A 12,616-nucleotide genomic window follows, 5' to 3' on the forward strand; every position below is an offset into this window, starting at 1 on the left:
GATGAACTGAAGATGAAGACGAACTGAAGATGAACAGAAGATGTAGATGAACAGAAGATGAAGATGAACTGAAGATGAACAGAAGATGTAGATGAACAGAAGATGAAGATGAACTGAAGATGAAGATTAACTGAAGACGAACACGAACTGAAGATGAAGATGAACTGAAGACGAAGATGAACAGAAGATGAGGTTAACTGAAGACGAAGATGAACAGAAGATGAACAGAAGATGAAGATGAACTGAAGATGAACAGAAGATGAAGATGAACTGAAGATGAACAGAAGATGAGGTTAACTGAAGACGAAGATGAACAGAAGATGAACAGAAGATGAAGATGAACAGAAGATGAAGATGAACTGAAGATGAACTTAAGATGAAGATTAACTGAAGATGAAGATGAACTGACAGGAGGTCAGAGTGCTGATTGAAGGCAGCTGACTCTCTGGGAGGCCGGTGGAGACCTCTGGTGGATCTGGAAGGTATTACATGTTCACCATCAGACCATCCACCTGTGTGGCAACATCAACAGGAGACGTACTGTATCCAAGTACTGCTTAGTTGAGGTACTTCTATACTTATTACTTTTACGTGGAACAGAATATTTCTACCCTGTTGTATTAGTACTTTTACTGCAGTACTTTTCCTGATTCATAGTATGAACTCACACCGACGTGAAGCTGAAGAATCAAACTAACGAGTTAAATGTTTGTGTGAAGCAGCGACGTCATGTGACTCACAGCTGGGTCACACCTAAAGATAGCACGCTGTGTCACACACACACACACACACACACACACACACACACACACACACACACACACACACACACAGTGTCAGATCTCAGTAAACAAGCGTGAGCCGACAGCAGGACGTTAACAGGAACTCACAGGTAAGAAAACTGTTTTTATCAAGCTGTTACATTCTGACGGGGAGATGATGATGTCATCATCATTATAATTATTATTTATTATTATTACAAGAATGAGTTTTATTCTTGCACGGTGGTGTAGTGGGTAGCACTCTCGCCTCACAGCGAGAGGGTCCCGGGTTCGATTCCCGGGTCGGCCCGGGTTCCTTCTGTGTGGAGTTTGCATGTTCTCCCCGTGTAAGCGTGGGTTCTCTCCGGGTTCTCCGGCTTCCTCCCACAGTCCAAAGACATGCAGGATGGGGATAGGTTCATTGGTGACTCTAAATTGCCCGTAGGTGTGAATGTGAGTGTGAATGGTTGTTTGTCTCTACATGTCTCCCTGTGATAGACTGGCGTCCTGTCCAGGTGAACCCTGCCTTCGCCCAATGATAGCTGGGATCGGCTCCAGCCCCCCCGTGACCCTAAATACAGGATAAGCGGTTGATGGATGGATGGATGGATGGATGGATGGATGGTTGGATGAATGGATGGATGGATGGTTGGATGGATGGATGAACGGATGGTGGATGGATGGATGGTTGGATGGATGGATGAATGGATGGATGGATGGTTGGATGGATGGATGAACGGATGGATGGATGGATGGATGGATGGTTGGATGGATGGATGAACGGATGGATGGATGGATGGATGGTTGGATGGATGGATGAATGGATGGATGGATGGTTGGATGGATGGATGAACGGATGGAGGGAGGGATGGATGGATGGATGGATGGATGAACGGATGGATGGATGGATGGATGAACGGATGGATGGATGGATTATTCTGTATCAGCCTGGTCTCCTAACAGAACGTAAGGCTCGATAACGGAGGCTGATTAACAGTTTGTCCTCCGGCCAGCAGACAGCACTGGTGATTCATGGGAGGTTGAGTTCTTAGTATCTGATAATACTACAACTTACTACTGCTAAACCACAGTAATACTACAACAGTATACTGCTAAACCACAGTAATACTACAACAGTATACTGCTAAACCACAGTAATACTACAACAGTATACTGCTAAAACACAGTAATACTACAACAGTATACTGCTAAAACACAGTAATACTACAACATCCTACTGCTAAAACACAGTAATACTACAACATCCTACTGCTAAACCACAGTAATACTACAACATCCTACTGCTAAACCACAGTAATACTACAACATCCTACTGCTAAACCACAGTAATACTACAACATCCTACTGCTAAACCACAGTAATACTACAACATCCTACTGCTAAACCGTAATACTACAACATCCTACTGCTAAACCACAGTAATATTAAAACATCCTACTGCTAAACCACAGTAATACTACAACAGTATACTGCTAAACCACAGTAATACTACAACAGTATACGGCTAAAACACAGTAATACTACAACATCCTACTGCTAAAACACAGTAATACTACAACATCCTACTGCTAAACCACAGTAATACTACAACATCCTACTGCTAAACCACAGTAATACTACAACATCCTACTGCTAAACCACAGTAATACTACAACATCCTACTGCTAAACCACAGTAATATTAAAACATCCTACTGCTAAACCACAGTAATACTACAACAGTATACTGCTAAACCACAGTAATACTACAACATCCTACTGCTAAAACACAGTAATACTACAACATCCTACTGCTAAACCACAGTTATACTACAACATCCTACAGCTAAAACACAGTAATACTACAACATCCTGCTGCTAAACCACAGTAATACTACAACAGTATACTGCTAAAACACAGTAATACTACAACAGTATACTGCTAAAACACAGTAATACTACAACATCCTACTGCTAAAACACAGTAATACTACAACATCCTACTGCTAAACCACAGTAATACTACAACATCCTACTGCTAAACCACAGTAATACTACAACATCCTACTGCTAAACCACAGTAATACTACAACATCCTACTGCTAAACCACAGTAATATTAAAACATCCTACTGCTAAACCACAGTAATACTACAACAGTATACTGCTAAACCACAGTAATACTACAACATCCTACTGCTAAAACACAGTAATACTACAACATCCTACTGCTAAACCACAGTAATATTAAAACATCCTACTGCTAAACCACAGTAATACTACAACATCCTACTGCTAAACCACAGTAATACTACAACAGTATACTGCTAAACCACAGTAATATTACAACATCCTACAGCTAAAACACAGTAATACTACAACATCCTACTGCTAAACCACAGTAATACTACAACATCCTACTGCTAAACCACAGTAATACTACAACATCCTACTGCTAAACCGTAATACTACAACATCCTACTGCTAAACCACAGTAATACTACAACATCCTACTGCTAAACCGTAATACTACAACATCCTACTGCTAAACCACAGTAATACTACAACAGTATACTGCTAAACCGTAATACTACAACAGTGTACCACTAAACCACAGTAATACTACAACAGTAGTACTGGTGTATCTACTGTGAGCTCACAGATCCAGTAAGTTAGCATGAAGTCAACGCAGCTAGCTGGTGTCTGGGGGCGGGTTTTAACGCTGCGGCGTCCCCCCAGGAGCAGAAAATGGGTCTGGGCAGGAAGCTGGAGGTCTCGGTGGGAGACCTGACCCTGGTCAGACAGATGTGGGAGGTCCGAGTGGGGAAACACCGGCAGAAACAGAAGAAGGAGCAGGAGAGGATGGAGCACAGCGCCCTCTCCAGGTCAGCACTCTGTTAGCACGCAGCATGAGTCATTAATTCTTATTTTGAAAACCACGTGACTTAAAATAAACAAGGTGGTTTCTGAGTGGAAACGAGAGTTTGACAGTGGGACTGTTGAGCGTGACACTGGAGCCTCGGTCGGCTGACTGCTCGTCACCGCTGAGACCTCAGACCTGGTTTTAGTAACATGAACACACAGGCTGCTATTTATAGCCCAACATCTGCGGAGGTCGACCGAAGGTCTGCAAAAGGTCACAAGTCTGGAAACGTCGAGTCTGAGCGGATATTAATATCAATGTCTGTGTTCAGGATCGAGCAGCAGTGGCAGTACCGCATCTACTGCAAGACCCTGAAGACCGAGGAGCTCCACCTGCTGCAGCGCTACCTGGAGAGAGCTACACCCACTGGGGGACAGGTGGGCTCAGGTAAACCTGGGGGACAGGTGGGCTCAGGTACACCTGGGGGACAGGTGGGCTCAGGTACACCTGGGGGACAGGTGGGCTCAGGTACACCTGGGGGACAGGTGGGCTAAGTTAAACCTGGGGGACAGGTGGGCTCAGGTAAACCTGACTGGACAGGTGGGCTCAGGTAAACCTGGGGGACAGGTGGGCTCAGGTACACCTGACTGGAGGATAGGTGGGCTCAGGTACACCTGGGGGACAGGTGGGCTCAGGTACACCTGGGGGACAGGTGGGCTAAGTTAAACCAGGGGGACAGTTGGGCTCAGGCAAACCTAGAGGACAGGTGGGCTCAGGTAAACCTGGGGGACAGGTGGGCTCAGGTACGCCTGGGTGACAGGTGGGCTCAGGTAAACCTGGGGGACAGGTGGGCTCAGATAAACCTGGGGGACAGGTGGGCTCAGGTAAACCTAGAAGACAGGTGGGCTCAGGTAAACCTGACTGGAGGATAGGTGGGCTCAGATAAACCTGGGGGACAGGTGGGCTCAGGTACACCTAACTGGAGGATAGGTGGGCTCAGGTACACCTGGGGGACAGGTGGGCTCAGGTACACCTGGGGGACAGGTGGGCTAAGTTAAACCAGGGGGACAGTTGGGCTCAGGTAAACCTAGAGGACAGGTGGGCTCAGGTAAACCTGGGGGACAGGTGGGCTCAGGTACACCTGGGTGACAGGTGGGCTCAGGTAAACCTGGGGGACAGGTGGGCTCAGATAAACCTGGGGGACAGGTGGGCTCAGGTAAACCTGACTAGAGGACAGGTGGGCTCAGGTAAACCTTGGGGACAGGTGGGCTCAGGTAAACCTAGAAGACAGGTGGGCTCAGGTAAACCTGACTGGAGGATAGGTGGGCTCAGATAAACCTGGGGGACAGGTGGGCTCACGTACACCTGTTGACGTTGTTTATCCTTCAGAAGCAGAGCCGGGGGACCAGAAGGACCCGGATCAGACCCTGCTGGCCTTCCAGCTGGTTGGGGATCAGTGGACGGTAAACTGCTGCTCACACGTTCTGGTTGGTCTGTGAGGAATCGAACATGTGGTGACGGGTGCGTGTCGTGCAGGATTTCCCCGGGGAGCTCCGGTGGAGGACTTACCTGAAGGAGTGGCACGTCAGCGGGACCAGGATCAGCCGGCTGCCCGACTACCTGGACCAGTTCAGCCAGCTCAGCGTGCTCCAGATCCCCAAGAACGCCATCGGGGAGCTTCCTGCTGAGATTGGTGAGGACAGGACAGTCCGCTGATGTCATTGTGATGACGTCATCGTGATGTCGTCGTAAACCTGCTGGAGGACTAACTCTCCTGTCTTCAGGTAAACTGACGGCTTTGAGGCAGCTGAACGTCAGCTACAACCGTCTGACCCGGGTCCCTCCAGAACTGGGACTCTGTGAGAACCTGGAGAGACTGGAGCTCACGGGGAACCACCAGCTGTCGGAGCTGCCGTTCGAGGTGAGTCATCCGACAACGGTAAGACGTGTTTATGATGTCACTGCTGCTGCTGATGATGTCACTCTGCCAGCTGAGCAGCCTGAAGCAGCTGGTTCATCTGGACATCGCGGAGAACCGGTTCATGTCGATCCCCATCTGCGCTCTGAGGATGACGAGCCTGCAGCTGCTGGACCTGAGCAACAACCTGCTGACCGACCTGCCGCAGGACATGGACAGGTGACCGATGACATCATCACCGCTGTCATCAGACTACCCCCTCATGGATGCAAAGATGATTTTACTACTACCACATCTGTCTGTCTGCCTGTCTGTCTGTCTGCAGGCTGGAGCAGCTGGTCACTCTGTTCGTCCATAAGAACAACCTGTCTTACCTTCCTCAGTGTCTCACCAACATATCAACGCTCAAGATGATCGTCGTCAACGGCGACGACCTCACCTGCTGCCCAACCAAGCTGTGCAGAAACCCTGACATCAAGTACACACACTACACACATCAAGTACACACACTACACACACATCAAGTACACACACTACACACATCAATGACACACACTACACACATCAAGTACACACACTACACACACATCAAGTACACACACTACACAAACATCAAGTACACACACTACACAAACATCAAGAACACACACTACACACACCAAGTACACACACTACACATACATCAAGTACACACACTACACATACATCAAGTACACACACTACACACATCAAGTACACACACTACACACATCAAGTACACACACTACACACATCAAGTACACACACTACACAAACATCAAGAACATACACTACACACATCAAGTACACAAACTACTCAAACATCAAGTACACATACTACACAAACATCAAGTACACAAACTACTAAAACATCAAGTACACACACTACTAAAACATCAAGTACACAAACTACTCAAACATCAAGTACACATACTACACAAACATCAAGTACACAAACTACTAAAACATCAAGTACACACACTACTAAAACATCAAGTACACGAACTACAAAAACTACACAAACATCAAGTACACAAACTACAAAAACTACACAAACATCAAGTACACAGTCTAGTGTAGACTAACTCTCTCTCACCTTCTCCCTCTCAGGTTTATCCGACTGTGTGACAACCATGCAGAGAAGAAGAGTGAAGTGGAGAAGAAGAAGAGAGAGAGGAACAAGAAGAAGAGGTGGAGGGGGGCGAGAGAGGAGGAGGAGGAGGTGATGAAGGATGTGCTGAAGGACAGCAGGGAGAAGGAGTTCATGGAGGCGTACATCGGCTCGCTGAAGGACCGAGGTCAGGAAGCTGACATCTTTACATCAAACTGGACATTCACACACATTTAAATTAGATATGTTCAGATACACTGATTTACAAAATATTAAAATCATTTAGAAATGTGCTGCAGTATGGAAACATGTAGTAATACATGTATACCACACTGTATAATAATAATAATAATATGCATATATGAGACCTCCATATTTAGAATGTTATATTTTGACCTTATAACGTGTTTGTCCCACACAGACACCGTCCCTGAATGCACCACCAAGGTGTCCATCTCCTGCCTGCTGTGAGGAAGACGAGGATGAAGATAGTTTGAAACACTTTTAAAAAGCAGCAGTAGAAAAGATGTTTCCTTCATGGATGTTCCGGAACAAACGGATACCTGCGACACGCAGCGCATTGCATTGTGGGATTGTTGGCAGAAAGCACCGACAGAAGCTTAAAACTTCATTCCTGCTGAGAAAGAAAACAGATTCAATTATTAAACAAATGTACTTTAGTCAAAACTATAACTTAATGTTGGGATAAAATGTGATTAATGAAGGTTTCATGTGTCGTTTTTCTTCCTCGGCTGGAATGAACGGAAGGTTTCGTGTTGGAAATGTATTTAATGGATTCCCGCTGACTTTTTTTATTTTATGTTTGGGATTTTTAAATGTATTTTTTTACTTTTCATTCCAAAATCAGATTTCCAACGTTTAAAGAGTTCGGAGAGATTTGACTTTGTAGCGTTTTAGAAACCTTTTAGAGTCACGTTTCTGGTTAAACTGGATTTGATGGCTTAAGATGGAAACGTGACCAAAGAGAGAAACGAGGCTGAAAGATTATTCAAACCCTCGTCATTAAAGTGAAGAACTAATTAGATTTATTTTTAAATGTATGAAAGAAAACCTTTAATTCATTTCTTCAATAAAATGTGAAAGTACAAATTATTACAGTTTATTCAGTTTCCTCAAAAGAAGGAAAACAATGTTTTTACTTCTATATTTGTGTTTGATGCTTTGAGGAGTCAGAAATGTGTTTTTATAGCGATGCATTTTTAAGTTTTAATAAATGTTTGTGAGGATGTTTCAGTCTGATTTTTAAAGTGAGATCCTTCAATATTTCCAAAAATCTGATTGTTTCAAAGGAAATGATTTTAAACACACAAATCCATGAAAACACAAAACCAGTCCATGTTTCAAATTCCATACATTTCTCTTTATTATTATTTATCATAGATATTATTCAAAATTATGTTCTTAATAAGATCAAAGAAAGAAACTGCAAACGACAACACGACGACGTCATTCAGCGTCTGTTTCTATAAAAACACCAACAGAAGATGATCAGAGGCACGTTCAAAGTAAAGTGCAGCTAACGCTCTGCATCATGGACACGGGGGGGGGGAGGAGAGGAGGGGAGAGGGAGGAGGAGGAGGGGAGAGGGGGAGGAGGGGAGAGGAGGAGGGGAGAGGGAGGCGAGGAGGGGAGAGGAGGAGGGGAGAGGGAGGAGAGGAGGGGAGAGGGGGAGGAGGGGAGAGGGAGGAGGAGGAGGGGAGAGGAGGGGAGAGGGGGAGGGGAGAGGGAGGAGGAGGAGGGGAGAGGGGGAGGAGGGGAGAGGAGAGGGAGGAGGAGGAGGGGAGAGGAGGAGGAGGAGGGGAGAGGAGGAGGAGGAGGGGAGAGGGGGAGCGGAGAGGGGGAGGAGGGGAGAGGGAGGAGGAGGAGGGGAGAGGGGGAGGAGGGGAGAGGAGGAGGGGAGAGGGAGGAGGAGGAGGGGAGAGGAGGAGGAGGAGGGGAGAGGGGGAGGAGGGGAGAGGAGGAGGGGAGAGGGAGGAGAGGAGGGGAGAGAGGGAGGAGGGGAGAGGAGGAGGGGAGAGGGGGAGGAGGGGAGAGGGAGGAGGAGGAGGGGAGAGGGGGAGGAGGGGAGAGGGGGAGGAGGGGAGAGGAGGAGGGGAGAGGGAGGAGAGGAGGGGAGAGGGGGAGGAGGGGAGAGGAGGAGGGGAGAGGGAGGAGGAGGAGGGGAGAGGAGGAGGGGAGAGGGAGGAGGGGAGAGGGGGAGGAGGGGAGAGGAGGAGGGGAGAGGGAGGAGGAGGAGGGGAGAGGAGGAGGAGGAGGGGAGAGGGGGAGGAGGGGAGAGGAGGAGGGGAGAGGGAGGAGGAGGAGGGGAGAGGAGGAGGAGGGGAGAGGGGGAGGAGGGGAGAGGGAGGAGGGGAGAGGGGGAGGAGGGGAGAGGAGGAGGGGAGAGGGAGGAGGAGGAGGGGAGAGGAGGAGGAGGAGGGGAGAGGGGGAGGAGGGGAGAGGAGGAGGGGAGAGGGAGGAGAGGAGGGGAGAGAGGGAGGAGGGGAGAGGAGGAGGGGAGAGGGGGAGGAGGGGAGAGGGAGGAGGAGGAGGGGAGAGGGGGAGGAGGGGAGAGGAGGAGGAGAGAGGGAGGAGAGGGGGAGGGGAGGAATGTTTGACTGCATAAGTTTCCATCCTATTAAAATCTTCAGCTACAATAAAAGTCTCGTAAACGTAACGGTGAGATTCAGTAACAATCGACGTACAAAACCAACGTTCGTAACTTTAACGGCGGCCATGTTGCCGCTTCACGTCCCATCGGAAAGTTCAACTCCTCCGCACCGTCATCGTCCCGTATCAAGAAAAGTAGATCCGAGCATCGCTGAAATGTCGAGACCCGAAGTTTAACGACTTATTGTAACGTCTTAGAAAGAACCGATGAGCGCTTTGTTCTACGCAAAATATGAAAGGTTAAAAACCAGCCGGAGATCAAAGAAGATCAAAGAAGCTTCAGTGGTCGTGAAATAAACCCGTGAAACACACCGACGGTGATCTTCATGTTACTAAACTAGATTTTTGGAATATACTTCAAATATTTGATGGATTATCAAAAATAGTTGCAGAGTAATTTTCTAGCACTCAGAAAGCAAACAAAGCAACGACGTGATTGGACGAAGCAGAACTGGAGGAGGAAACAAAGTAGTAGTGGTTCTTTCAGCCATGACGGATGACGGTCGGCGTGGAGGGAGGCCACGCCTCCTCTCCAGAGTGCAGGGAGGCCACGCCTCCTCTCCAGAGTGCAGGGAAGCCACACCTCCTCTCCAGAGTGGAGGGAAGCCCCGCCTCCTCTCCAGAGTGGAGGGAAGCCACGCCTCCTCGAGTGACGCCAATAAGCACAAAGGTAATGAACGCGACGTCATCAGTGATTTTCAAGTGTTTAAATACAATAAATCACGTTCTAATCTAACAAATCTCTTATTCTTAAATATGATTCATAGATTTCAAATACATTTCGGTAGTTCCTCGTTGTCTGGAGGAGCGCTGAAACTTCCCGATGAGACGTGAATGCAGCAGCAGCTAAAACAGGAGGACCGTCCGGCATCGGAACAGGATGTGGTTAATGACGCCGTGGTGGATTCTGGGATATGGAGTAACAACTCTCTAGAAAAATATAGTTTAGGTCCAGCGTTCTGGTTTGACATCATCTTTGAGAAATAGAAACATTAATGTGAGATTATCTAAAGTTTGGTTTGGAGCTCAAATTACAAAGAAGAAATCAGACGACGAAGTCTGAAAATTTAATCTGAATATGAAATATGAAGAAACTAGATCTGAATCCACTCCGGCCGTAACGTGATTGTGCTTCATGACGCACCATCGTCTTCCTCACTGGACGCTGATGCTGCATTCAGGTCACGTTGGACAAAAACAAGAGTGACAACAGCTTCACTGAAGAACAGAGTGGAGCGCCGTCGTCCAGGGTTACGCTTTGGTTACAACAGAGACCGGATCCTGTCACAAACTAGCATTTACCACACATGAGATGGTACCTGAATGCATCATTCATCCCATTCAGGATCATGGTGAGTGTTAAAGTCACAGACAGAATATCAGTAACAACGTCCTCCGCAGGTTCAAACCCGGCCAGCTTCAGAATAAGAGCCAACATAACAGAGGTTTAACACGCCTTCCCCCCGGTACGGTCCGTTCCTGACTTTATAGTTCCATTCTATAAAATAATAAACCTGCAGACACGTCAAACACAATAATCAGTCAGTATCCTCTGTGGTGCGTTCAAGGACAATCCGTAGCTAAGAAGCATCTCCTCTTGCAACAGCAACGTCGCCGATGTTCAAATGCATTTATTAGATTCCAACGAGTTCAATCAATCCAAATCAAGTGTCCTTGAACGCACCAGAGTCTCACGTCTCTGCCGGCTGAAAGATGAAAACATTCAGGGTTAGTGGGGCCGTCCCAGCATGCACTGGGACCAGAGGGAACACGGAGGAGGCTCATTCCAAACATCTCAAAATAAAAACCTTACAAAAGAAAAGAATACAAAATAAAATGGCACAATTTGGTTCTGAACAACCGGCCGACAACGAGACGAGAACGCAGATCAGACCGCGGGTCACATGGTCAAACCACGCCAGAGACTCGGGAGCGCTTGATTCAGTCTACCTGGGGGGGGCAGGATCCTGTCCTTTGTGCTCTAGGTTTCATTAAAAGGGTCTCTGGTTTCTCTGGGACTCACATGTGAACTACATCGGGTTCAGACTCCACCACGTCACGTGATCGAATCCCGACGTTAAGGAGCACCTGAAGGCATCACAGTGGCTGAGACGCCTTCAAATGCAGCTCAGCAATGTGGCCTTCAATTCCTGGTTCAGAGGATCCAACTGGTGGATCCTTCCGGACCCAACGTATCCCAGGATTCATAGCGCCGCCTGGCTTTGTAAATCAACATCTCCTCCATCAGGATATCACATAAAAATAATCAGATATGATTTTAACCACAACGCGAGTAGACAGAAGCTGGTTGCTAGGCGACGGGAGGATGCAACAGCTGGTGACACAAACGGGGAATAGCGAGGTTTCGGCCTTAGTGGTCTTCCGAGGACCCGGGCCGACGCAGACCGCGGATGGAGGACATCGGACATGAAGGTTGCCATAGCGACGCTGATGTTCTGGAGTCTGAAGCCGACGTTCAAACACGACAGCGTTTTAATCTCTGAAACCCAGAGAAACTGGTCTTCCAGCCGAGGTGGACTCTGCAGGTCTGAGGGGGGGCGGTCTACAATCAGAGGCAGCGTTTCCATGTTTTTAAACTTCCAAATGATAAAAAGCTTCATACGTCAGACTGAAGGGCTTTTCTTCACCGCCAACAGGAAGTTAAATACCGGAACACAAACATGACCCGGCCTCCATCACGTCTCCGTCCACACCTTCTAAATCTACTCCACCTGTCTGTTCTCCACATGAAGACACAGCAGGAGGAGGATGACTAACCCAACACATGCTCAGTGTGAGCCACCGTCCGTTGTCACGGTAACCGGACATCCAGCGTCGTTATTGAGGGAAAAAAATAAATCCAGATAAAAAAAAACAAGAAGTTCAATTATAAAACAGTGACAACAGAAAACAAGCACCTCTGTCCAGTGTCCCAGAATGCCGAGCAGCTCCGACCTCGCCGTCCTCCGCCCCTGGTCCTCTACAGCGAGGAGCGTTTCATCTCCTGACCTCTGCACACCAGACGGGTGGAGTTTGGTGCAGCCGAAGCAAACTGATCCAGAGAGTTCAGGAGGCAACCAGACTGACGGCTTCAACAACACAAGCACCAGAGTACTGCAGAGTACTGCAGAGTACTGCAGAGTACTTCAAAGTACTGCAGAGTACTTCAAAGTACCGCAGAGTACTTCCAACAGAATCCTGGGTGATATGTTTTCATGTACATCTCCACCAGGTGAAGGAAGTCAAAGTCACATGCTTCTCAGAAGAGGCGTTCAGT

At 47.7% G+C, this 12,616-nt stretch overlaps 2 protein-coding genes across 2 annotated transcripts in view; one reads left to right on the forward strand and one right to left on the reverse strand.

Annotated features, from left to right (window-relative positions):
• Positions 1 to 3,462: 3,462 nt before the first annotated feature.
• lrrc2 (leucine rich repeat containing 2) lies at positions 3,463 to 7,533 on the forward strand. The gene is made up of 9 exons (XM_084025250.1): positions 3,463 to 3,644; positions 3,954 to 4,069; positions 5,012 to 5,085; positions 5,159 to 5,315; positions 5,407 to 5,543; positions 5,614 to 5,759; positions 5,866 to 6,018; positions 6,669 to 6,856; positions 7,091 to 7,533. Exons 1-9 carry the CDS (start codon positions 3,508 to 3,510, stop codon positions 7,138 to 7,140), a joined length of 1,158 nt encoding a protein of 385 aa, XP_083881376.1. The 5' UTR covers positions 3,463 to 3,507; the 3' UTR covers positions 7,141 to 7,533.
• A 1,550-nt stretch (positions 7,534 to 9,083) lies between these two features.
• Positions 9,084 to 12,616, reverse strand: part of mfsd14bb (major facilitator superfamily domain containing 14Bb) — a 13,620-nt gene continuing 10,087 nt past the window's right edge. The window contains exon 12 of the mRNA XM_084025242.1: positions 9,084 to 12,616. This exon is cut by the window's right edge and continues 1,120 nt beyond it. The gene's annotated coding sequence lies outside the window, so the exon portion shown is untranslated.

Source organism: Eutrigla gurnardus (genome assembly GCF_963514095.1).
Source record: "Eutrigla gurnardus genome assembly, chromosome: 13".
NCBI classification, from domain to species: domain Eukaryota; kingdom Metazoa; phylum Chordata; class Actinopteri; order Perciformes; family Triglidae; genus Eutrigla; species Eutrigla gurnardus.

Coding starts and splice junctions, on each gene's coding strand:
- lrrc2 (XM_084025250.1), top strand. CDS start 3,508: ATGGGTCTGGGCAGGAAGCTGGAGGTCTCGGTGGGAGACCTGACCCTG. Junction 3,645..3,953: donor GAGCACAGCGCCCTCTCCAG/GTCAGCACTCTG, acceptor GTCTGTGTTCAG/GATCGAGCAGCAGTGGCAGT. Junction 5,760..5,865: donor CTGCCGCAGGACATGGACAG/GTGACCGATGAC, acceptor GTCTGTCTGCAG/GCTGGAGCAGCTGGTCACTC.